Source organism: Daphnia pulicaria, chromosome 2 (assembly GCF_021234035.1).
Source record: "Daphnia pulicaria isolate SC F1-1A chromosome 2, SC_F0-13Bv2, whole genome shotgun sequence".
Taxonomy (NCBI): Eukaryota; Metazoa; Arthropoda; class Branchiopoda; order Diplostraca; family Daphniidae; genus Daphnia; species Daphnia pulicaria.
This window is the reverse complement of record NC_060914.1, coordinates 1,573,200-1,598,356: the sequence shown is the minus strand read 5'-3', so window position 1 is coordinate 1,598,356 and position 25,157 is coordinate 1,573,200. Positions and strand designations below refer to the sequence as shown.

The following is a 25,157-nucleotide window of genomic DNA, read 5'->3' as shown; positions in this document are numbered from 1 at the left end:
TTTCAACTTATAAAGTACTAATACATTGAATTTTGCATTCGCTTTTGTTAGTTAATTCCTGGAATGTCTTAAATTAAGCCTATCTAGTGAATATGGAAACAAATATGAATGAATTTCAGATGATTGTTCATGATAATAAAATTTATTTTTCAACTCTCTATGCAAATAATTATTGGGAATGTATATGTTATTAGAAGAAATCGTCGATATTAATTCATGGTATGAGATTGGTTTTTATCGTTCTAGTAAGCTCCAGTCGAATATTCCTTCTTGTATGGTGCTGGTGCGGAGTAAGAAGGAGGTGTGTATTCCATCTTGTATGCGGGTGCTGGAGCGGTGTACTCGGGTTTATTGTAAACGGGAGCTGAATATGGCTTCTTGTAGGCGGGTGCTGGTGCAGAGTACTCGGGTTTGTAAGAGGGTACTGGGTAAGTTGGTTTTGGGTATGAAGGAGCAACGGCGTAAGAAGGTGCGGGCTTACTGTAAGGCGCAGCAGCTTTGTATTCGACTGGGTAGGTTGGAGCGGAGTAAGTGCCAGTCTGGTATGCTGGGGCAGTCTTATATTCGGGGTATTTGGCTTCTCCAGTGTATTTGACGTCAGCGACGTAGCCAGTGTAATCATCAGCCTTGTAGGTGACGGTCTGAGTGCGACCGTCTGGGAGATAGACGCTGTAAGAGCCGGTAACGTAGCCCTTATCGTCACTGCTCTCTTGGTGATTATAGTTGTTGTAAGTGTAATCATCGTTTACGTCATAAGCGAAATGATATGCCTTCGGCGTCTATCAAAAATGCAATAAAATTGATGGCAGATTCAATTTTTAGAACTTTTACTGGAATGATTGGAAAATATCACTCACGTCATAGCTCTTTCCGTAGTTGCTTTCTTGCTTGTACTCTGTATTATAAGCCATGGGGTATTTCTCATGATATGATCCTCCGGCAGCAGCAACGGCAAGCAAAGCGGCAAAGATGAAAATCTAGTAAATCAAACGAAAAGTAAAATGAGACTTTAAATATCAAGCAAACTAAAGTTTACTGTGAAACACAGGACAAGCAAGAAGAAATTTACTTTCATGTTGAGGCTGTGATAGTTCAGACAAAACTGTACTGCTTCGGTGTTCCCTCTTGATGTTTATATACCATGCACTGACTGAGACCATGCACTTATACCTGCTAGTGACCTGAGTTGGGTGGCAGCCGTTAAGGATTGATTTAGAGCATGGAAAAAAATTTCGGCTTCAAACTCCTTCAACAGTTTACGTATCGAATAATCAGTCCGTTTTGGTCTTGCAAGGTTTCCCATACTTATTCTGTGGCGGGGAAAGTTGACACTGATCTAAAAATATACCACAATGCAATACTCGGTTCAATAATAGCTCTGCTAAATTTAGTTTAATTGTTCAATTAACGTTTGCTGTAGAGAATTTATTTTGAGCAATGTGGATAAATGGGCTCCATGTACCTATTGCTCGACCCTTCTGAATTTCCAAGCTGAGGTTATACTGCGGGTAATCTCTTCATTGGTTCCAAATCAAAGTCTGCTCTAGTTTTTTAACATGAATGGAAAAGTCCATAACATGGTGAAACTTACTACGATGAAAGAGTTGCGCAATACACAAAGGGGAAGGCATGTTGACAAATTTAATGCTGTCTGACTGCATAAGAATATCTTACACAATGTATGCTGGTACGTATATAGAGACTAAAGTGGCTATAAAAAATTTTGTTTCTCGATCTATTTCTATCCGTCTGAGCTATTACTTTTTGAACAATAAGAAGCTATTGCAGAATTTAAAAACTTAAGCATAATAACCTTCAATTCACTGAGACCAGTGATGAAAACAATGTCGATTCAAGCGGAGTCAAGTAGATGTGTACCACCTCAATTGGCATGACGTGGGAATGGATGGTCATTTATCGTTCAAACCCCACTTTCTCCTGTACGAACTAGAATACGAGAGAGACTTTGAGGGTGATCGGGACATAGAAATGATTATTTTCGGTTCAAATGTTTGAAAAACGAGACATGTTTATATTTGCGCTATATTGTGAAAGAATCCTGCCGTGTTATACGTATTCAACCGCACCCAACTCAGGTCACTAGGAGGTATAAGTGCATGGTCTCAGTCAGTGCATGGTATATAAACATCAAGAGGGAACACCGAAGCAGTACAGTTTTGTCTGAACTATCACAGCCTCAACATGAAAGTAAATTTCTTCTTGCTTGTCCTGTGTTTCACAGTAAACTTTAGTTTGCTTGATATTTAAAGTCTCATTTTACTTTTCGTTTGATTTACTAGATTTTCATCTTTGCCGCTTTGCTTGCCGTTGCTGCTGCCGGAGGATCATATCATCAGAAATACCCTGTGGCTTATAATACAGAGTACAAGCAAGAAAGCAACTACGGAAAGAGCTATGACGTGGGTGTTATTTTCCAATCATTCCAGTAAAAGTTCTCAAAAATGAATCTGCCATCAATTTTATTGCATTTTTGATAGACGCCGAAGGCATATCATTTCGCTTATGACGTAAACGATGATTACACTTACAACAACTATAATCACCAAGAGAGCAGTGACGATAAGGGCTACGTTACCGGCTCTTACAGCGTCTATCTCCCAGACGGTCGCACTCAGACCGTCACCTACAAGGCTGATGATTACACTGGCTACGTCGCTGACGTCAAATACACTGGAGAAGCCAAATACCCCGAATATAAGACTGCCCCAGCATACCAGACTGGCACTTACTCCGCTCCAACCTACCCAGTCGAATACAAAGCTGCTGCGCCTTACAGTAAGCCCGCACCTTCTTACGCCGTTGCTCCTTCATACCCAAAACCAACTTACCCAGTACCCTCTTACAAACCCGAGTACTCTGCACCAGCACCCGCCTACAAGAAGCCATATTCAGCTCCCGTTTACAATAAACCCGAGTACACCGCTCCAGCACCCGCATACAAGATGGAATACACACCTCCTTCTTACTCCGCACCAGCACCATACAAGAAGGAATATTCGACTGGAGCTTACTAGAACGATAAAAACCAATCTCATACCATGAATTAATATCGACGATTTCTTCTAATAACATATACATTCCCAATAATTATTTGCATAGAGAGTTGAGAAATAAATTTTATTATCATGAACAATTAGAAATATAGTATTGTTTCTAATGATAGCAACCACCGCACCTCATAATATTCTTTTAAATATTGATGAAAAAGTGTCGTACCGGAAATCGATGCATAGAATTAAGATGTCACATACTCCATTAATTGATTATCGATATCGATTTATTGCTAATTAGAAGATTAGTGTCATCTGCTTTGTGCTTTTGCTTTCGTTTTTTCGTTGCTTTCGTTTTCGTTTACATCTTACAAGCATGAAACAAGTTTTGAAAAGGAGACTAACATTTCTTAATAAAACGGAACGATAACTTTTTGGGACGTCAATGCACGAAAATAAAATTACAAAAAATGTGGTCATCGTCTCATGTGAATAACTTTGGTGTGCAGCTTTTCATGCTCTCCACTCCATGTTTAGCAGGTAAATACTCGAAATAAAAATGGGATGACTGTTGTAGCTTAAATAGAAGAGTAACACTTGTTCCAAGTTTGTGAATTGTTACTTCTTGACTATCATTATTTATCCCCTTAAACCTTTTACTCTGTGCAGATTTAAGGCCAGAGTCAGCCATTGTAACAGCAAAGTTTTGCTTATGCTGGACCTCCAGTCATATGATTTGACTGATGATCTCGTGTCATCAGCAACAATCACAGTATCATTACTTAGGTAATAATTTGTGTTACTTTTATTAACCTGCATGTGACCTGCCATGATTTTTTATGATGCATGACTTGCATAAATACAGTGGAAACTTTCAAATCTCCTGTTTAATAACAATTAGTGTATACCCCTGGTTTACAACTGCTGTCTTGTTTTCAACTTCTTCTTGCTTTTTATTGTTTCTGTAAATATTTTTCGTAACTCATTGTTGATATTTTTTATTTAGATAAACAGCATCTTCTTCAATTGGAGAAACTTCCAGTGTCGACCGAGTTAAGGATCTCTTCAATTCCCCTTCCTTAAATGTCCTCGTGTACGCCCATGTGAATGTGGGTGTATTCACGAGGACTCCGTTTTACCTATCCCTCCTCTGGTGGATTCAACTTTTCTGTGGATGGATGGAGCACCTATGGATGCCTGGCTGTATTTCCCAGGTTTCAAGGTAAGACAAATTCATTTTTGCTTTTTCTTTCTGACTATTGAGTGGCGTTGATTATAAATCGTTGCGGAGTACGATTATTCTTAGGCCATGCAGTTGGTTGAAACTGTTTCATTTTGCTGTTTATGTTTTTCTCAGTCAGGGTTCATGCTCACGTGTAGAACCACTGAAGATCAGGCTTGTTTTCGTACCTCGCAACTTTGTCTGTGGGTTTCAACAATCAAATTCAGAATTATTTGAAATGGAAGCACTTGAAGCAAAGGGAAACTTGAACAATTTTTTCCACCAAGAGGGTCTTGCCGCCACACTGGCACTTCCTGGTTTATGTTTGATTTTACTTTTAGATATTTATAGCAGTCGGACTGCACTTTTGCTGGACGTGTCCAAATAATTTAAACTCATTTTTTACGCCTAACGGACATTGTTGTCACTCAACGTTTTTCGACGCGCGATTTTTAAAATGTTCTGAAATACCCTGATTTATTCCGCATGAAACGAGTACCGGAGACTGTTGACAACCGACAGCCGGTATCTAACACTTGCACGAAGCGAAACATTCCGCCATTCAGCAAATCGTAGAAAGTCTGCGTGCTATCTTCATTGGCAAACGACACTATTGTGCTATCCCCAGCCAATGATGCCCCAGTCTGAGTTAATTTAAAACAAAACAAAAAACCTTTTTGCTTTGCTTTTTAAAACAGGGCGATGCATTTTCTTGTCGCTGGCGCTCACGAAAATAAAAAGGGGAAAAAAAAAAAAAACAGACAAAATAGTTCCATTCTTGGCATTCCGCTACGTCTCGTCTTATTGTTTAACCACCCCTCGACAGTTGCCGTGCTGTCGACTCGAAAGTCGTAAACTTGTTTAGAAACAGCTGATCCTAGTTTGTTATTGTCACCTCAACGGCGGATCAATAAATGCTCTATTCTTGGCCACAACAAACAGCCGCTTTTGAGATTATACGGTAAAGTTGCGGTTTGTTCGCTGTCTTCTGTGGTATGTATTCAACTTGCCGGAAAAGCTTGCTCAACACTATAGGGAAGGCAGCAGATGATGTCGATTTATTTTCGTTTACTCTCACAACAAAATTAAATCAGTTACACAGTGCTGAGATAATATGCCCAGCTTGCTCGGGCTATATGTTGTCACTACTATCTATAGTCAATTGTGAAAACGAAGCGAAAAATAAAAATGGCAAAAAGTAAATTCGAAAATTCAAACAGTCGATCCAAGCCGGTTTGCCATCACTCTCCATGTGTGGATGAGTAAAGAAGGAAACAAAGTCGACCAGTAGATCCAGTAGCCTTCGGGCTTGCTTCCGAATTCGGCCTTGACTTCCGGGGACTGATCCGCATACTGCACCGCCTGGAAATCATAAAATGACGAAAGCGGAGACACATATTTCCGAGCTATAAAATCCTGACTGAGTAATCCCGTCCCCGAGAGACGGGACGGAGTCTGCGTTAAATACGTACTTTGTCCCGGATGGCTAACAAAAGACCGGTCAATGACTTGGCGTCGTAACTGCGTCGCTCGATGAGTTTCTTTACGTAAGGCGTTAGGTATTGTTTCCAGTAGCCACGAATGATGGGCTGCTCTCCGTTTCTCAATTCGGCGACGATGGAACTCTCGCCTCCTTCGGCGACCTTAACCAATTCCGGTTTCAAAACTTCGTCCACCGCTTTGCAGATGAACGCCACGGCCTCTTCACTTCCCATAAAGTACGGATGACTTAGGACGCCTTTTATGGTGATGCGAGTTGTTGGATCGCTGTCGAGCATACGCTTCATGAGATCAACAGCATTCGGATCGTTCAGCTTCTCCTCGGACAAGTGTAGAAATCCAAACAGAATACTAATTCGCCAAAACGATTCCGTGTTTTTAAGCGGGTATTTTAAAAGGCTGAAAATTGCGGCTATAATTAAATTGTTGCATACTTGCTCTGTTGAAGGTGAACAGGACCGAAAGGATGTAGGCCATTGGAAAGCAAATATGCGAAGACGATACCCAACGAAAAGACCTGCGCAAGAATTTCATTAGAACCCACCGAATTTGATGCCCAAATGTACAGTTCAATATTTTTGTTGTTTTGTTTTTACATCGGAAGCCGGAGATAGATCCTCTGATTTCAGTTCGTACTCGGGCGCTTTCCAACCGTCTCGAGCTCTGCGGGTTTTTATGACAATGACAGATATAGACTTCTCATCCGGTAAAGGAATGATAATAAGAAAACAGAACCCCCCCAAAAGAAAAGAAAACAGAATATCCAAGATCCTGTATCCTACCCTTCGATTTCGAAGTTTCCCAGTTTGGCTTTGGGTGAAGGTTTCAGATCGTTGAGCGTTGGTGGCTGCTCGCAGATGACGATGCTTTGTGGATTGATGTTTCCGTGGATGATCTTCTTGTTGTGGAGGTAAGCAACGGCACTCGAGATTTGGCGGAGAATCTCCTTGTGAGTGCCGATCTCCGGCTTAGTCGTTTCCGGTTCCGTATTCTTCCGTCCCTCCACACCCTTGAGAGCTATGACTTCCAAAGTATCGGTGGTGTTTTCAGTCGCAATGTAGCTGCAAGAAAAAGGTATTTCTATTAAGTAAAGACATTCTTTGGATTTTGAGAAGGTAAATAACCGTTACTAGAACTCGTCGTCGGCTTCGGTGATGTAATAACGAGTGATGCTCGGGTGATTGATCTCCTTGAGCACTTTTTTGTCGACTACGGCGAGCGAATTTTTGGCCCGCTTGACGGTAACTGGTGTTTTGCCGTCGTAGAGTCCTTGGAAAACGAAAACTTCGACACTTTTGGCGTTGGTTTGGGCAGACTGAGGAAAACTCAGTTTGCCGAGCGTGGTCCATTGCTGAGGCTGATTAGGAGCGGCCATGATTAGCGCTATTATGACCACAGACTGCGAGTAGTCGGACTGGATCCACTGGCCTAAGAGCGTGTCCTAGGCGCTCGCAAACTACTCCGCTGTCACCTTATTGGCGTTCCGGCTGTCACGTGATTCACGCTCCGCATCGCTGCATGCATCGTTCTCGACGCGATAACGTGTTAACCCTCAACGACCTTAGGCTTTTAGTGCTTGAAATGAGAGCGGGGGGAGGGGGGAAATCCAGCGTTTCGAATTAGACTCGAATAGAGTGAAGACAGCATCGATTTTGGTCATCCCCATAGGAATGGAAAAATGCTCGCCACCACAATCTGTCTAAAAGTGTTGCATACAGCTGGGGGCCATCCCTTAGGAAAACTAATGCAATAAACACTGTAATTTAGTAGTTTTTAAGCGACACTCCTTTGCTTATTTTTACCCGAGAGAGAATCTATTCTAAACTGTGTTAACTGTAAACTCGTTAGTCGTCAGTACAATAGCATCAATCATTTTCAAAACCAAACAGCATTCAAATCAACGTTTACAACTGAATAAATGAAGGCAAAATAACGAATAGTACGTTTAGTTAGACCTCTGCATCTATTTCAGGATCTCACAACTAAGGCTAGAGACTAGACAATGGTATGCACACCAAGGCGGACAGATATAATAATAAGATTTTAATGGGCTTATTTGGGGAATTTTAATCCTTTTAATCCATCCATGTACAAGTCACGTTGGGATTTACCGTATCCATTAATTTAAATGTAAGCTAATAGCTGGCAAAACTGTCGTCACTATTAATTGATACGGTATCCTATCTCCCGCCTACGCCACGGGAATTTGGGTGACACTTAAAGATTTTTCTGCTTGGCAGCCAGTACCCGTAGCCCGTATCTTCAACAGCTAGAAATCGTGTAGGCCCTAGTGCAATCAAATATAGTTGCTTATGACATCACTGGAAGGATCGTTTATTATCAGCGATTCGTTAACACCTCTTTTTTTGCCACTTACAGGCCTCTTCCAGCCTCTTCATACCGAAATAAAATTTTTGTCAACATAAAGAGCGACAACTTGTCATTTTGGAGCAACCTGCTCTACACATCTCACTAATCTGATTTATTATGAGTGATCGAGTGGAACCTGAGGCTCAAATTTAGACGAGTGCTTTAAACTTGGCTCTACAACACCCGTCAAATTATTTTTAGCGCTTGGACTAGGGTATCAAGATTTGACTTCTAGGGTAGATTTCCGTTTCTCACGTAATTTAAGAGATTGAAAATTGTTTAAGTTAAAGTGGCCTACATGTAGCACTGTAGCCGGAACTGCAAAATTCTGAGTAAATGTAAACGTCAAGTAACATGTTTTCGGTTCTCCTTTGAAACTCGCGGAGAACTTTTATGAACTCTTGGAACACTCAACTCGCTCGGAGAAAATAAATAGACTTTGAGTGAGACCGCGTTTCTCGTTTCACCGCTTTTTTCTTCAGCCCTTGCTGTTGATAGATCCTTTTTGGCATGTTCTTTACTTCCTAGCTCGCGATCTCGCCGTTATCAAGAACGGAAATATTAATCAGTAAAAAAATGACAGCCTCATCGTGTCATTTCGATAAGAGATTTTTTTGTTCGTTAATAAGAATGTTGAGTCATAGCCAAAGCCATGATTACGTATTCTATACATAGGACTTAACACTTTCCCAGAATAGCTTATGAATGGCGAAACGGAGAAGCGCTGATCAAATATTAAATTAAACGTTAACTGCGGTCCAGAAATCCTATCAATTCAAAACTCATTAATTTAAGTGATTAGATAACTTGCGACTGTCCATTTTTTAAAATAACGAAATGAATTCATCATCTTTGTCAAAGGATAATTTAACAATTTAAAAAAAAAGTCTCGAAAACAATTCTTGGAAAACAAGACGTCTGCGACTTCACCCTTCATTTTCTTTGGCAACAATCATATGAGTTAACATATTCTAGTCGACATGCGCTACAACAAAAATGACCATCCGGTAGTCACAATAAAAATATGGTTATTAAAGCATCAGTTTCAATTTTGCTAACTGGTAATTTCCTTTTGCCATCCTTGGACAAATTACAAATAATCTTCTTCTCCTTAACATGTAATTTGCTTACGTCATGTGTAAAACATTGCGTCTGTCTTAAAATCCAAGTTGTGACTTTTGTGATACTAGACTTGAAATTAAACTTCGCTAGTCACTGTCTGATTTAAGCCACTTTTTGGTTCCATGACATCTATCAACTCTGGTCTAAGAATGGTCCAGTCACTCGACAAAAAATACTGTACGCTTGTACGGCGTAGAACCGTAGATCCGATCATTCCAGGCGTTAAAAAAAATTCAACATTCCAATTCATTTCTTGCGCTTGACTGTGTCCATTCCTAAAGACAGACGGCTGATGATGATGCATCTCAACGACCATGACGTTAGGTTAGAGGCCTCATCCAATATTTGTGTAAATCAGATTCCGGATCTCAGCATACACGGAAGAAAAATGACAGAGCGCATGTAAAGAAAACAATGTATTGAATTGTTGAGGCTATAAAAACGGTCAGATCACTTGAAAATTCAATCAGTCCCAAGACAACCAAGACAAAATTTCTTCTAAAGCGAAAGCAATTTTGGAAAAGAATTTGAATACGAAGATTTTGCGTGTTATGTTTGTTAAGACATAGAAAACATCCCGGTGACATTCAAGACCCACGAGTTAATAAAGGAATAATAAAAGATGAGATATACAGGCTTGAGAAGATAACGAAAGTTAGCCCTGAACTGCAATTCAAATGTATCTAGTGAATATTAGTTGCTCATTTTGATGCCACAATAAACTGGTCGTCAACTTATTATAAGTGGCGCATTCAATTTGGACGCTGTCTGAATACTGCAAAGCGGCTTTGTTCAATTCGTTATTCTGTACAAATATTTGTTCGAATAATTTCGATAATGTTGTTGCTACAAGTGTGCGTGGAAGAATTAATAGTTTAAGTATCTTTCGAAATATTATAACCAAAGAGAAAATTCATAACGAGTCAACGAATCCACTTATGGACGTGCAGATCGGTCACATAGGTAGAAGAAATAGAGTTACAAAAGTTGAAACACACCAGATGAGGATGAAATTGGACGTAGGTAATTCGCTAGCGGGATTGCGAAGATTTCTTCTTCTCACTAACGACCCCATTTGGACTTTTGAGCGAAAATGTCAGCTCGCAAGTTTTGGGCAAAGCAAATGCCGAGTATCTGGTGCGGGAGAAAGGATATGTTCATTATTAAAGGGGAATCAGTCAATCAGCCAACTATAAAGTAAACCTTTCTATCACATGAAAATATAAATCTTATGCACAGTCCCATAGGAGCACGAGCTAAAAATACATACCGAAGTATTTTCGACTTTGCAAGGCATCTTGCTAGTCCCTAATATGTCCTTCCATGCTTTAGTAATAATCAAATAAAAAAATACCTGGAGAAAAGCTACGCCGACAGCCACGCCAGCCACTATTAGGAGATTTCTTTCAAGCCATTCTTCTCCTGCAGGTAAGCAGCCTTTATCGTTGATGATTTTCGCCACGTCATAGTTCTAATGAGGACGAGTGGAGGGACGGATACAGAGAGAGAATGTTTTGAGTAATACAATATACTGATGCTATTATGTATATCACTGAGGGAATGGAGAAAAGCGATCCAGCAACCACCCACCTAGTAAGATTTCAACAACCTCCGGAAACCATCACCCGTCCCAGTCACCGAAGCTAGGAGAGAGTAAAGCCTGATCATAGAAGATACTAAATGTACTACATATTCGTGCAAACTCCTTTCAAATTTACACTAACGTGCTTAAACCAAATTCAGCCACTTACCTCTATAATCAAATACACGCCCAAATCGCTGGACTGTCGCTAAACATACAGATAAAGTTATGATTACGAGTTCGCTACTGTACCTGTAAAATGGCGATACCAACTGCTGCTCCTGCGACTGGAATGAGGTTAAACTCGACCCATTCTTCCCCTGCCCTCAAACAGCCCCGCTCGTATACAACCGTACTCCGATCGCCTGGCTGTACGTTAACCAAGCAAAATTTGGTTTGGAAAGAAGGTGAGATTAAAGATTCCATATGCCACCAACACCTTATGCTTAATTTATAAGTGCTACCCACAGTGAAAGGTGTTGATAAATATTTGGCGAAATAATGTGATTAGAGTGATCCGAGTTAAAGGATTTTAATGTGAGATAACGTAACTATATATCGTGTTTAGTTTCAAATTCATGGCGTTAGTGGTAGAAGAATGGCATCTGTGCAAATTAATATCCCATTTCATTTTGACTAAGATGAATAGTTCAAGAGTGAAACCAACTGTTTCGATTTTTCTTTCAGTCGTATAAATGTCTTTCGTTATACTGCACGTTAAACTGAAGAAATGGGACATGGGACGCACAAGAAATACGTACTTCTACCCCGGCCTTGGCCTTTTACCCCGGATAAGGGACGAAATGTTGGTACAAAAATTCCCAAGCACTTCCACCAAAACCCATTAAAAATACAACAAAAAAAGCGTGCTGGAATGGTTTAAGGTGAAATTTAACTTTAAAAAATTAAGAAAGAAATCATATTTACATAATCCGGTTTCCTGACGTCGTATCCACACTGCTTGTTTTTAATAATCTCCTAATAATAACCAGGAAAAATATGGGCATTAAATTGCTTGGGTAATTCAAATAAATTATTAAAAATGTCTCAACGATAACATATTATGCATACATTGGGTTGAGGTTTGCAACAACTGAAAGGAACTCCACAAGCTTCTCTGCTTCCTACTTCGGCAGATGAGCAGTTGAAATAAATGTTTCTATCCCAATCCTTGGGTCCTTCAATGCCACAGCATTGCAGCTAGGGGAAATAATTTTTAAAATGAAATATACAAACAATGTAAACATGGATAATTTAGTTACCCATCCTTCTTGTATCCAATCAATCAAATTCTGTTGATCAGGGTCATCCCGATAATGTACAATAAATGCTTGAAATCCTCCTGTGGCTTGTTGTTTGATCTATACAACACAAAATTAACTTTAGATTAAATATGTAAAACTTTTGTTTGTTATTTTGAATGATTTTACCCAATCTTTAAATATAAAACCTAGGATTCCTGCGGTCATTTCGAGTAACAATAGAATTGCAAGGAAGATTGCATACTGAAAAGGAGAAAGGACTAGGTAAACCTTAATGAGAAACAAACAAAATTTAAAACACCATACTGCAGAGAGAAGAACAGTGTTTTCTCTGAGTGCCCCCACACAGCCTGTGAATCCAATAATGAAAGTGACTGCTCCTGCTACGATGAGAATGAAAGCTGGATCTAAAGCAACATTCGTAAGTCTTTGAAGGTTGCTGAATGTATCTTTTTCCGTCCAGGCCCAGATGCCCACAGCCATAATTCCAAGTCCAGTAAGCTAATTACAGAAATAGAAACACACATGAACTTTAATTGAGCACATTAAGTCTTTGTTTGCAGGTTACTCACCCAAAAGATGACATTGAATCCAAAAATGAGATACTTTAAACAACAACTAACTTCACTGTGATCTCGACGATACTTCCTGTTGGACGGCATTTTAGTTAAGATGCTCAACAGTAATTCGATGCCCTAATTTCTCGACATTTTGTATCAAACGGTTGCATCAAGGTTCAATGAAAAGCCAAAAGAAGTAAATGTACTGTTCTCTTTAGCTGCCTCGGGCTCTGTGTATTTTTTTTTTTAACGCAGACAAACAATCGATATCTAACTTTTCATCAATTTAACTCAGTGAATCGATTACTTACGAACGTAAATCGATGAATTGGCTAAAACAAAAAAATGTTTGTTTATGGCTAAAAAAATGTTTTTGACGTTTGTGATTAATATTTTAAAAAGGATTTGGCAATTCAACAATTAATTTGGGGTTAAATAAATTGAGCGCGTACTTCCTGAAACATCAAACATAGAAATAGTTTCTAGAATGGACTAGAGTTCACAGAACCACCAGACATTAACTTATTACGATATTTCCAAATTTTTTTTTTTTTCCAGTTCATGGTCGCAAACTTGCAGGTAACCCTTGAGGATAAATCTTGCATACATGTCGTGCATCTAAAATGTACCAAACCAACTCAGTGACGTCAATTCGAGTTAATTTTAACTCCCAACTGCCAGCGAGTTTTTCCGGTTGTTACGGGAAACGGCCTGAATGTAATTTGTGCGTTGCAACGATTTTAATTGGCTGTTCTCAATAATCTCGTGGTGGTACTGAAGACCGTTCTCACCGCAGAATAATTCAGCAAAAAGAATCAAATAAAATAAAAAGGATGGCAACCTGTCTGCGTATATTGATTACCCGGTCGTCAACGACGAATGAGGTAGGCAGATTCGTTCAAAAAGACTCGCATGATAGCCGCACTCTTCTTCCTCTTTTGAAACTCTCCGTCTTCTCTGTGATGGCCTTGCGATGAAAGTATCAACGAGTTCAATCAAACAGCGTGAAAGGACTGTTTATCACCGTTTTCTCATCTCGGACGTGAGAGTGATAGAGCAACATGACGAACATCCATTAGACAAAGTTTCTTTACAATGTCATCCTTTTCCTCCTCGTTCATTATCGTCGTGTAGCGATAAATATGGAGGAGGTGGTGATGGGGGTTGAATCGAATGTGAATGGGGGAAAAATAGTCTTCCGTTTGAACCGAGAAAAAGATCCTTAAACAGATTCCGGCCAGCGTATATAATTTCGGTCAAATGCTATGGCTGGGGGAAGAACAAATTCCGGAACTGCCGTGTCATCGTTTCAACATAACATATTACGCGTCCAAGAGGGGAAGAAAAATATTTCACGGTCTCGACATTTCCAAGTTTTCCTGTCGTTGTTGATTTTTTAATGTTTATTATTTAGTTAATGTCTCTTATTTTGGCATATGAACGGATGTCACTCGTTTTCCCATGCAGACCGCACACACAACAATACAGTCACGAAAAAATTTATACGGCCAAAAAGTGACACACACGATTAAATAGAAAACGCGAGCAGATTTTCATTCACCTTGGAGAGAAAGCCGTTAGCTCAGATTGAATTGAATTCTACTGTTAAAAAAGGAATAGGAAGTTACGGAGCCAAAGAAAAACTTTCCCAGGCCGGCCGACAACAATTACATATACACATCAGGGTCGCAAAGAAGAAGATGCGGCGGCCGCCGCCGCCGCCGTTCCGTGCCTCGTTGATCTTGATATTCAAAATATTGCTGTGCATTACTATATGTATACTATCTACGTGATGCTACTGGTCGTCCAAAAAAGAAAGCGTTACGGTATATCTTCCATTTCTGATTCTTAACGCTTGACTGGATTCAATTCGACTCACGTCAAACCTTTTCAGACATATCCCCCCATTGGAATAAAATTAAAAAAATAAGAAATATAAGTCTCAAGGGTGCTTTCAAAAAAAGAGATAGGCTCTCAACTGAATGGGCGACGCGTTCTCTCTCGGTTACTGTTTCCTTCAGCCGCACGTGCGTATATTATTCAAGGGATTTCTAAAATAAGTAGCACTAGTCGAGTGCTATTATTTTAGGGGGTCATTTGGCGTTCCGTATTCTAGTGATTAGATTTAAAATTGCGTCGTGGGGTTTCACCATTTCACCGTCGTGGGATTCAAATATGTATAGTTTATATATTTTTCTTTCTTATATTTTACGTCATAAGTATATATTTCCTACGGGAACCTCACAACCCAAATTGATGTATTTTTATTTGTCATTACCATTTTGAAAAAGCCGCCATAATTATTCTTTATTGGCCACCTAGTAGTGGAATTTTGAACTGCTCCATCGAATCATGATTGCTCGTTGTCGTCTGCCTTATTGACTTATTTCCGCGTGGCGTGCTTTATTGAACTTGTTGGTTGGTTAAAATGGTTATGACCGAAGAAAAGAAACTTGAGTGATTTCTTTATGACTATTCCATGAAATATTTGTTGTTAAGACTATGTGAAATGGAAAGAATATAAAAAAATGGACATAGACAAACAGTAAATTAATTTTTTAAGATTAAATTCTGTTGGTTTGGGTACAAAGTGCATTAACAAAATGTTGAGAAAACAGCAAGTTTTTCTGTTGGATGTTGGTTAGTTTACTAAATTTTCATTTAATAATTAACAGATTATGCACACATTATGCAGGGAAAGGGAATTTTCGACACAGACCTGTCTTTACAAAGTCCAAAACTACTTTAGCGTAAGTACCAGTAATCACATTGGTTAGGTGAGCTAAAATTAGTTGTTTGTATAGTTGAGGTAAACCAAGAAGAAGATGAGCCAGCCATCACATTCAAAATTTAATTAGAGCTTGTTAATTGTATTTCTTTAATCATAGACCACATAACAATACATTAGAGTCTGGTTTTTTAATTAAATATTCATATTTTACCACATAGGTAAGGGCTGGAAGAACTGTCAATTGAAGAATGTCAAAATTGTCGGAGATAAAAAAAAGAAAACAGAAGACGGATGGTGACGTCTCTTACTAAAAGATACAACACAGAAGAATATTGTTGAGTCTGGACCTTACCCCAACAAGGATGGTGAAGGAGTCTTGTCCTGTCCTATTTTCCAATTGTTGACTCTCTAAAAAGAACATCCCAATGAAGAAGAACATATCTAAAAAGTTACATGTCAGCAGTTTTCAGCTGCAATGTTGGTGGAAGAATAACACTGGACAGATCAAGCTGAATTATTCACATCCAAAACATCAAACAAAGAAAAAGTGAATCATATTGTTGGAAAATGTTTAGTGACTGTATTCTAGGTAATTGAATTTGTACAAATTTCTATTTTCTAAGCTAATAAAACTGTCTTTATCTTTTGTGATAACGAATAAGCCAGGTGCATTATCTACGTTATCTCCAATAAAACCGAATTAGGTCAAGATTTGTGCATTAGATTTTTCTACCTCGTCATGCTTGAAGCAACAATTGAGATTAACACACTTAGGCTACACCTACTAACATGAGTTGACTCGACACTTTGACGACGCATAATTTTGAGATGGTGTTGTTAAGCCAGCGTCAAAACAAGGTTAAAGGGGAGGAGAGACAAAATAACTGTATCAAGGCTGTTTGCTACCAAACGATGTTGAGTTCAAATTGGGTCAATAAAGGTTACTCCTCCCTTCAATTGCTCCATTTTCATCTGACCTCGAATACTGGAAAATACCACCAGGGGTTTTGCTGCGGGAAATCGGCGTGCCGATGGGCATTCCAGAGGCCAAAAAATGCTCAGTAGTCCACGTATTCGCAAGGTGTACACTTGTCTCTTAGTTTGCTGCTGTAGTTTTGCATCTTCACGCCTTTGCACTTGGATTAATTGCGTTTTATGCATTGCTTACACAATTTGCCGTGGTTTCTCTGTAGTGTTTTGTGTCGTTGATGGTCGTAGATTTCGTTTTACTATCTCATCACTATATCAGCAAAATTGCCTCTGCACTAAAATAGTCTTGTAGTGTTCGTAGATTGATTCACATTATTTGTTGTCCACACCAGTAGCTACCTAATTAGAGTAAGCCAATCTAGATAAGATTAAAGTTAAGCATAAAATAAGGATATTGTAGGTTAAGACGTTAAGCTAACCTAAAGCTATTGTAGGTTAAGCTAAGTTAAGGTTTAAGTTCACGATAGAGTTAGTTGCCAATTTACTGTGGTGCCTCTGTGGTGTGGAAAATTCGTCTTTAGCAATCCCCAACCCTTACGTGTCAACTAATAATCCTTTTTCTTTCACTTTCAGGAAATTGTGAATCTAAATTGAATGTTTTAGCTGTATATTTTCTATTTTTGCTTAATTGATTGTGGTTTAAAAAAAAACTATAAAGTTTATCCACCATTTGTCGTTGATGTAATTAGGATCATGGACCGGAGAGGATCGCCGCCGCCACTACAAGATCGTCGCTTCAAGATAGGACCCTGGCCCACGGGTCGAAGGTAAATTTCATTTGCTTTCAAATGCCTTAAACTTCTTTTATTCATGTTTTTTTTTTAATTTTCTTTAGACTGGAGAGGATGGCCGCCGCCACCGCCGCCGTCACCACTGGAGCCGCTTCAAGATCGCCGCACGCTAGGACCTTCGCCAATGGATGTCAGGTATATTGTTTTCTTCTAAGTGTCTAACCATACTTTTTTTATGTACTCTAGATGGGACCCAGGACCAAGGAGGATCGCCGCCGCCACTACAAGATCGTCGCTTCAAGATAGGACCCTGGCCCACTGGTCGAAGGTAAATTTTTATTTGATTTCAAATGCCTTAAACTTCTTTTATTTATGTTTTTGGATTTTCTTTAGACTAGAGAGGATCGCCGCCGTAACCACTGGAGCCGCTTCAAGATCGCCGCACGCTAGGACCTTCGCCAATGGATGTCAGGTATATTGTTTTCTTCTAAGTGTCTAACCATACTTTTTTTATGTACTCTAGATGGGACCCAGGACCAAGGAGGATCGCCGCCGCCACTACAAGATCGTCGCTTCAAGATAGGACCCTGGCCCACTGGTCGAAGGTAAATTTTTATTTGATTTCAAATGCCTTAAACTTCTTTTATTTATGTTTTTGGATTTTCTTTAGACTAGAGAGGATCGCCGCCGTAACCACTGGAGCCGCTTCAAGATCGCCGCACGCTAGGACCTTCGCCAATGGATGTCAGGTATATTGTTTTCTTCTAAGTGTCTAACCATACTTTTTTTATGTACTCTAGATGGGACCCAGGACCAAGGAGGATCGCCGCCGCCACTACAAGATCGTCGCTTCAAGATAGGACCCTGGCCCACGGGTCGAAGGTAGATTTCAATTGATTTTAAATGCTGAAACTTCTTTTATTAATGTTTTTTTTATTTTCTTTAGACTGGAGAGGATCGCCGCCGCCACCGCCGCCGTAACCACTGGAGCCGCTTCAAGATCGCCGCACGCTAGGACCTTCGCCAATGGATGTCAGGTATATTGTTTTCTTCTAAGTGTCTAACCATACTTTTTTTATGTACTCTAGATGGGACCCAGGACCAAGGAGGATCGCCGCCGCCACTACAAGATCGTCGCTTCAAGATAGGACCCTGGCCCACGGGTCGAAGGTAGATTTCAATTGATTTTAAATGCTGAAACTTCTTTTATTAATGTTTTTTTTATTTTCTTTAGACTGGAGAGGATCGCCGCCGCCACCGCCGCCGTCACCACTGGAGCCGCTTCAAGATCGCCGCACGCTAGGACCTTCGCCAATGGATGTCAGGTATATTGTTTTCTTCTAAGTGTCTAACCATACTTTTTTTATGTACTCTAGATGGGACCCAGGACCAAGGAGGATCGCCGCCGCCACTACAAGATCGTCGCTTCAAGATAGGACCCTGGCCCACGGGTCGAAGGTAGATTTCAATTGATTTTAAATGCTGAAACTTCTTTTATTAATGTTTTTGGATTTTCTTTAGACTAGAGAGGATCGCCGCCGCCACCGCCGCCGTAACCACTGGAGCCGCTTCAAGATCGCCGCACGCTAGGACCTTCGCCAATGGATGTCAGGTATATTGTTTTCTTCTAAGTGTCTAACCATACTTTTTTTATGTACTCTAGATGGGACCCAGGACCAAGGAGGATCGCCGCCGCCACTACAAGATCGTCGCTTCAAGATAGGACCCTGGCCCACGGGTCGAAGGTAGATTTCATTTGATTTTAAATGCTAAAACTTCTTCCATTAATGTTTTTGGATTTTCTTTAGACTGGAGAGGATCGCCGCCACCACCGCCGCCGTCACCACTGGAGCCGCTTCAAGATCGCCGCACGCTAGGACCTTCGCCAATGGATGTCAGGTATATTGTTTTCTTCTAAGTGTCTAACCATACTTTTTTTATGTACTCTAGATGGGACCCAGGACCAAGGAGGATCGCCGCCGCCACTACAAGATCGTCGCTTCAAGATAGGACCCTGGCCCACGGGTCGAAGGTAGATTTCAATTGATTTTAAATGCTGAAACTTCTTTTATTAATGTTTTTGGATTTTCTTTAGACTAGAGAGGATCGCCGCCGCCACCGCCGCCGTAACCACTGGAGCCGCTTCAAGATCGCCGCACGCTAGGACCTTCGCCAATGGATGTCAGGTATATTGTTTTCTTCTAAGTGTCTAACCATACTTTTTTTATGTACTCTAGATGGGACCCAGGACCAAGGAGGATCGCCGCCGCCACTACAAGATCGTCGCTTCAAGATAGGACCCTGGCCCACGGGTCGAAGGTAGATTTCAATTGATTTTAAATGCTGAAACTTCTTTTATTAATTTTTTTTTTATTTTCTTTAGACTGGAGAGGATCGCCGCCGCCACCGCCGCCGTCACCACTGGAGCCGCTTCAAGATCGCCGCACGCTAGGACCTTCGCCAATGGATCTCAGGTATATTGTTTTCTTCTAAGTGTCTAACCATACTTTTTTTATGTACTCTAGATGGGACCCAGGACCAAGGAGGATCGCCGCCGCCACTACAAGATCGTCTCCGCCGCAGCAAAGGACTTCGAAGATCTTTAAATGGTACGGTATTACTTTTTCTTGCCTAAGGTTGTGTGAGTGTTTTATTGTGTTAAATGTGTGTTTGTGTAAGTATGATTTTCTTGTTTATTCCCTCTCCAATATAACCTGAACCACCTTAACCACAATTATGGCATATCATTATGGTCTAGAAACAGTAGTCACTTTGGTTTTGCTGCTGGTCTAGTTTTACTTTATTTATAGTTTTAGTTTAGTTTTAGTTTAGTAGTTTTATTTTAGTGTTCTAGACGGTGGATTAGTGTTGTAGTTTAGTTTTGATTTAGTTTTAGTTTAGTTTGAATTAGTGTTTTACTCGATGGTTTAGTTTTATTACAGTAAATATTCGGTAACAATTTAGGTTGTTGTTATTGTAGTTTGGTTTTTAGTCTTTTTATTTTTTTATTGTTTTCGAAATTTTGAAAGACACATATCTGGAATCTGAATTCTGATCATCACAATTTTTCCACACATATCTGAAGTAATTTTGTTTGGCAACGTCATATACTCATATGGATCGCATGTACGCATCATTCGTCAATTCGTCTGTGGCTTGTTCTGGTCTGATCTGTTCGTTCGTATTGTTTCTCCCAACATTGGGAAGAGTGAGTGACTTACACTGCGTTGAAGAATAGAAGGAAATTAATCATTTTATAAATAAACAATTATGTGAAGGTTCAATCAATCAAGTATCAGGAAAGTTCAAAGTGATAAATTATTGCAGTTTGAATCTGGTTCAAACATGGACATAAATTTCAAAAGTTGTTTTAAAACTAGGTAACAAACCAGCCTTCACATTCAAATTGTCCTCAATGCTCAAGAGGAAAATATACAAAGAGCTTGTGGGCTACAGGCTGAAGAAGAAATGCAAGATTGGGGTTACAACATTTTCCGATATTGAAAAATTTGCAATCACTACTACAATGATTTAAGAGGATTAATTGCAACAGAATCCAAACCGAGTAACAAAAAAATTATTGAAGGTAAACATTTCCTCTTTCTTTCTGATTTTATGAAACATTTCTGTTTGCAACTAAATTTTCAACTTGACAACTCTAGAAAATCCAGAACAAGTCATCTCTGTTGAAAGTTAAATCAAGCTTCCGCAATGAAGTGCAGCTCATGGATTAGGGTGTGTTGACTGTTGACTCCACACAATTCTATAAAACCAGGAAAGAAAGATCTCATTCTCATGCAGTGGCAATAGTTGAAGAAAAGTTGTCCCAAAATCAAGAATTGACACAGAACTTGACACTTGTAACTTCAAGCAACCCTTGAACTTGTGTAACTTAAAGTTTGAAAAGGATTTGAATAGAGAAAACTCTCAAAACATTTGAGAAAGAGCTGAAACACGGAATTCCAATGGGTCAAAACTGGAGAGTTCTCATTCATTGGCGCCTACCACATCTTATTGGTCTCGGTCTACAACGGAAGAAGAAAATGCAACCGATGTAGGGCGTTGATAAAGTTGCACTAATCCCCTGACTGCAGAAGAAGAGAGAACCAGGTCTTCTTTTAATGGCTTCACCCGATGGCTTTCACGTGACACGAGTCTTCACATATTGCTGAATTCGATTGACGACTCGTTTTCATAAAAAAAGGACAACTACGCAAGCGGACCTCAGGCGAGAGACGATTTTGAAAATGGTTTATCCCGACTGCTAGTTCAGCAGACGAATCTAGGTTTAGAACTTGATAACATTACTGAACAGTCAAAGCCTTCCATCAATTCCTGCTGAAAAATGAAACTTCGTTCTCGGCCTACGTTAGAAGAGTCTTTGATGGTCGACCATCCGTGCAACTAGAACACGCCCGAAGAAAAATTACCGACTTCGACGAATCTTTATACGCTCACGTGTTCACTGAAGAAGTTGATCGTTTTATCGTGACACGTGATCGGCAGGCAGTGCTATTGCAGAAGATTTTGCACTTGACGTCATCCCCGAATTTGTTTTCAAAAATGCTTATTTGGAAATGGGTAATTCTCTGGTGGTCCTTCAGCGAAAATCGATAATTTGGCAGCCATCGTCACTTCTGCCCCAATTACAAGAACCCATCCTTGCCGATTTGTTTGGTATGTCACAATTTAAAATTACATGCTTCTTTCTCTGATTTGAATTTATATTTTTAGAATTACAGAAGAAAAATCGAACGTTGGCTGAGGCTCGGTCTGTTCTAATTTCTGCCATAACACGTCTTCCCTCGTGATACCAAGCCACTAATCACAAGCAAAGTGGGCAATCATTCAGATTCACACTCACATTTCCTAAACTGAAATTAGAAACGAAACGAAACGTTAATCAGGTTAGTGCTGCAACTACCCTTTGTACTTGCTTTTACCATAGAATTTTAACGCCACTCGCATCTGTGCTAATTATATAACCCAATTACAAGATGCGGAGTGAAGGGCTTTTTTTCCCGTTCGTAGCACAATATTTTTTGTCAACTTCCCCTGTATAAGATTTGAACTCGCCCCGGTGGCCATGCTGCAGCAGCATGTGCATATGGTGGTTATCAATACCACTGCTCAGTTATCTTACAAACGAATGCATATTACATGTTTGACATATGCAAAACGCTCTGTCCCTGTACCGTCAAGTCCCACACGCAACTTCGTACTATGCAATAGCAAAGGTACAGGAATACGAAACCATTTCATTTCCGCTCAGCTACCGAGAGATTAATGAAGTGATGCTGTGATAGGTTTATGAAGTAGCTATATTTCGACAATCCTGATATTTTTTTGTAATAGCGCTACCAACTTGTACCGTAAAATTTAATATCCCTTTTTTTACTATCCTAGTTGATCTCTATTCATTCCGATTCCCTTACTACCCTTCTACTCAACTGTCAACACCTTTCACTCATATAGTTGACCATTTGGATGATCAGACAAAATCTCTTAAAATTTGAAGCAGAAATACCAGAGTAACTAGTCTGTTTTACATTAATAAGAGACTACGCCAGTTTTCGTTGTGGCTAGTCATGCAGAATCAGCATTTTAGAGCGTGTGGTATTCCTCCGTGCATTTACATTTCTCGCATACATAAGCTGTTCATAGATCTAGACTTAGAAAGTTCTCTTTTATTGCGCCTTTTTTACCATTTGTTTTCAATTATCTGGCTCTTCTCTTCCCCCCCCCCCCCTTTTCAACGAAGAACTGCGCTTCACTTTCTAAAACAAGAACTTAGGGTAAAATAAAAACTCTTTCGAAGTTCTATTCCCGGGTGTTCAACAGCTCGTTGTTTATTCCCCCTCTCTCGTTATGCAACAATTATGTGGTAGTGGCCTCAAATTCTTGTTAATTAGAACAATTATTCCAATTTCCAATTGATTTACCGAAAATTTATTTACTTTTTAAAATAATTTCCCTTAACTGTTGAGTAAAATGTGCCGAGGTAACAGTAAATAGCTACCATAGAAGGAACAAATACGATTAGAAAATATTTGCACTAAACTCAAGCTTGTTTACAATGCAGTAATACGCAAGACTTCCGCGTCTTTGGGTGCTGTACAAGAAGGTCGGCGGTGCGGGGACCATCAAGCATGGTTAGACAGTCAAAATCAAATCAAATGCCTTAGATACATCAGGGGAGGTCCTACGTGACGATCTTTGAAACGAAGATCTTGAAGAGACGATCTTGAAGTGAGAAGAAGTTGTACAAGGAAGGTCAGCCAATCGGAAGTTGAAACGCCCAACAAAGTTGGGTGTGACTGCAAAGTGGAGTGGGTATCGGCCTTTCGTCTCATGACCTTATTAATAATATTTAAACCTTTTCTGGTACGAGATTGATTTCTTTCCTCCGATTAATGCTTATTTCAAGGTGATCCCGTACACTGATTTGGCTTTTTTTTGTTTACCTGTTTAATTACCATTGCCAACCTGTCGAGGATGTTTACACCAGTTTACGCAACACGCTTATGGTGTTTGCCTTTCTCTTTTTCGATTGTAGAACTGTAGTAAGGTTTTTTTTTCTTTTTCCATCAAAGGGTGACAACCAACATCTCTTTTATGAGAGAACGAAAAACGAGGTGGGAGCAAGAGTGGACTGGTTAGTCTATATAAACCCCGTTTGGCTGTGGACGGGTCCATCGAGTGTTCAACTCAAGAACGAATTCCACCGACATATTTCGGCGTAACAAGTATTTTGTACAGGTAATTTGTATTGTTATTTTATTTTTTGTATTTTATCTTGTATTTTGATTATTTTATTTATTTTTATTATTTATTTTTTTATTTTTGCTAGTTTACATTTTGTTTGTATTTTATTCGAATTTTTAACAGGTATTTTGTACAGACATTTTGGCGTAACAGTCGTTTGTTACTCTTCACTCATCAACCACGGTATTAAAAATTATTCTAATTTTAAAAACAGTTTAAGTTATAATATTTCTAAGGATAAAGTATTTCGACGCAATGTCATGTATTTTATTTATTTTTATTTGTTTATTTTTATTTATTTATTTTTTCATAGAAAGATTGCAGTTAATTAAACAAAGACAGAGTTTGTTTCGCCATAACAAAGAGTCTAGGGAAAGCCCCGGACAAACCCGTTCTTGTTATAAGAACACGAAGCATTTAAGGAAATGTTTGCTTCAGCCATAATATTTGCAGCTGCTGTCCCACTGGTATTGGCAAACAACGCGCCAACCTATTCTAGTGATGTCTCCAGTACGGCCGACAATTCGTGTGAGAATTATCCTCCGCTTAGTGGTGCAAAAGTTCCACAAAATGGAAAAGCGTCTAATTCTTCTTATCCTGATGATGGCTGTGGAGACTATTCTGTCCGATTTAAGGGCGATGGATACTGTTATTCACTTCTGAAGAAAGGACCTTGTGAGAATGTGTTATTTTGGATTACGGTCGACCCGTATACTTACGAGGTGGGATTTTAATTCTTTTTAGAATTAATAGTTTGTTTGTATTTTATCAAACGTGACTTTTAGGGAATATGCACTCCTCGCCTTTGTGGCAGAGAAAAAGTGTTCGTCGGTCGAGATGGTCTTTGTCACGATGTTTACGATACTAAAGAGTGTCGCGGAGGTAGGCGTCTTTATTACTCGGCTTACGGAGATCCAATTTGTGATTGTCCTATTGGGCAATATCCATTCCCATCGGAAGAAGACGATTGCGTTCCTTTATTTACTCAAGGTGCAGTAAACGCCAATTTTCCCAAATTATTTGTTAATTAATTTTCTTTTATCATTTTTTTTAAGGGCCGTGTCCAACCAATCAGGTTGTATCCGTTAGTTCATCTGGTAAATTAGAGTGTTTCCCCAACACTTGTCAACTTGTTGATAGATATCAGGACTGCCTCCTGCAATTGGTCCCAGTTAAACAATCAAGAATAAGTAACGATGACAACGGCGATGAATATGGATACTGCTATGGGTTAGGCACTCGTGGACCTTGCTCACCTTCTGAACTTTTTGGTTACAACATCTTTCACTGTCAGGGAGAGTGTGTTGACAT

General features: G+C 39.6%; 4 protein-coding genes and 1 long non-coding RNA gene across 19 annotated transcripts; 2 read left to right on the top strand and 3 right to left on the bottom strand.

Moving 5' to 3' along the window:
- Positions 1 to 126: 126 nt before the first annotated feature.
- On the bottom strand, positions 127 to 1,152 carry LOC124327292 (adhesive plaque matrix protein-like). Of its 2 annotated transcripts, none has more exons than XM_046786287.1 (3): positions 1,070 to 1,152; positions 858 to 977; positions 127 to 779 (listed from the first exon to the last, which is right to left on the bottom strand). In XM_046786287.1, the coding sequence occupies exons 1-3, from the start codon at positions 1,073 to 1,075 to the stop codon at positions 243 to 245; spliced, it is 663 nt and encodes a 220-aa protein (XP_046642243.1). In that variant the 5' UTR covers positions 1,076 to 1,152; the 3' UTR covers positions 127 to 242. The 2 variants fall into 2 exon arrangements, with proteins under 2 accessions (XP_046642243.1, XP_046642242.1); XM_046786286.1 differs by having other exon boundaries at positions 1,037 to 1,090.
- Positions 1,153 to 2,098: 946 nt separating this feature from the next.
- LOC124327289 (adhesive plaque matrix protein-like) lies at positions 2,099 to 3,151 on the top strand. 2 transcript variants are annotated; one of them, XM_046786285.1, is made up of 3 exons: positions 2,099 to 2,208; positions 2,301 to 2,420; positions 2,499 to 3,151. In XM_046786285.1, exons 1-3 carry the CDS (start codon positions 2,203 to 2,205, stop codon positions 3,033 to 3,035), a joined length of 663 nt encoding a protein of 220 aa, XP_046642241.1. In that variant the 5' UTR covers positions 2,099 to 2,202; the 3' UTR covers positions 3,036 to 3,151. The 2 variants fall into 2 exon arrangements, with proteins under 2 accessions (XP_046642241.1, XP_046642240.1); XM_046786284.1 differs by having other exon boundaries at positions 2,188 to 2,241.
- A 2,119-nt stretch (positions 3,152 to 5,270) lies between these two features.
- Positions 5,271 to 7,175, bottom strand: LOC124327188 (serine/threonine-protein kinase/endoribonuclease IRE2-like). The gene is made up of 6 exons (XM_046786137.1): positions 6,864 to 7,175; positions 6,516 to 6,794; positions 6,330 to 6,396; positions 6,168 to 6,250; positions 5,706 to 6,084; positions 5,271 to 5,595 (listed from the first exon to the last, which is right to left on the bottom strand). Exons 1-6 carry the CDS (start codon positions 7,106 to 7,108, stop codon positions 5,446 to 5,448), a joined length of 1,203 nt encoding a protein of 400 aa, XP_046642093.1. The 5' UTR covers positions 7,109 to 7,175; the 3' UTR covers positions 5,271 to 5,445.
- Positions 7,176 to 9,628: 2,453 nt separating this feature from the next.
- Positions 9,629 to 12,870, bottom strand: LOC124327267 (tetraspanin-5-like). Of its 4 annotated transcripts, XM_046786259.1 has the most exons (9): positions 12,642 to 12,870; positions 12,376 to 12,570; positions 12,238 to 12,312; positions 12,070 to 12,168; positions 11,879 to 12,007; positions 11,735 to 11,785; positions 11,060 to 11,176; positions 10,580 to 10,696; positions 9,629 to 10,359 (listed from the first exon to the last, which is right to left on the bottom strand). In XM_046786259.1, the coding sequence occupies exons 1-9, from the start codon at positions 12,729 to 12,731 to the stop codon at positions 10,288 to 10,290; spliced, it is 945 nt and encodes a 314-aa protein (XP_046642215.1). In that variant the 5' UTR covers positions 12,732 to 12,870; the 3' UTR covers positions 9,629 to 10,287. The 4 variants fall into 4 exon arrangements, with proteins under 4 accessions (XP_046642215.1, XP_046642213.1, XP_046642212.1 ...); XM_046786257.1 differs by lacking the exon at positions 10,580 to 10,696 and having other exon boundaries at positions 12,642 to 12,869; XM_046786256.1 differs by lacking the exon at positions 11,060 to 11,176 and having other exon boundaries at positions 12,642 to 12,867.
- A 2,193-nt stretch (positions 12,871 to 15,063) lies between these two features.
- Positions 15,064 to 25,152, top strand: LOC124327363. 10 transcript variants are annotated; one of them, XR_006916022.1, is made up of 22 exons: positions 15,065 to 15,174; positions 15,305 to 15,379; positions 15,579 to 15,949; positions 17,040 to 17,117; positions 17,186 to 17,409; positions 17,475 to 17,686; positions 17,752 to 17,963; positions 18,028 to 18,251; positions 18,316 to 18,826; positions 18,890 to 19,113; positions 19,177 to 19,400; positions 19,465 to 19,690; positions 20,462 to 20,667; positions 20,744 to 21,758; positions 21,816 to 21,988; positions 23,164 to 23,414; positions 23,509 to 23,608; positions 23,675 to 23,827; positions 23,970 to 24,029; positions 24,164 to 24,568; positions 24,632 to 24,836; positions 24,902 to 25,152. It is a non-coding gene; the product is annotated as an uncharacterized LOC124327363 (long non-coding RNA). The 10 variants fall into 10 exon arrangements; XR_006916020.1 differs by having other exon boundaries at positions 24,160 to 24,568; XR_006916019.1 differs by having other exon boundaries at positions 23,675 to 23,840.
- Positions 25,153 to 25,157: the final 5 nt, after the last annotated feature.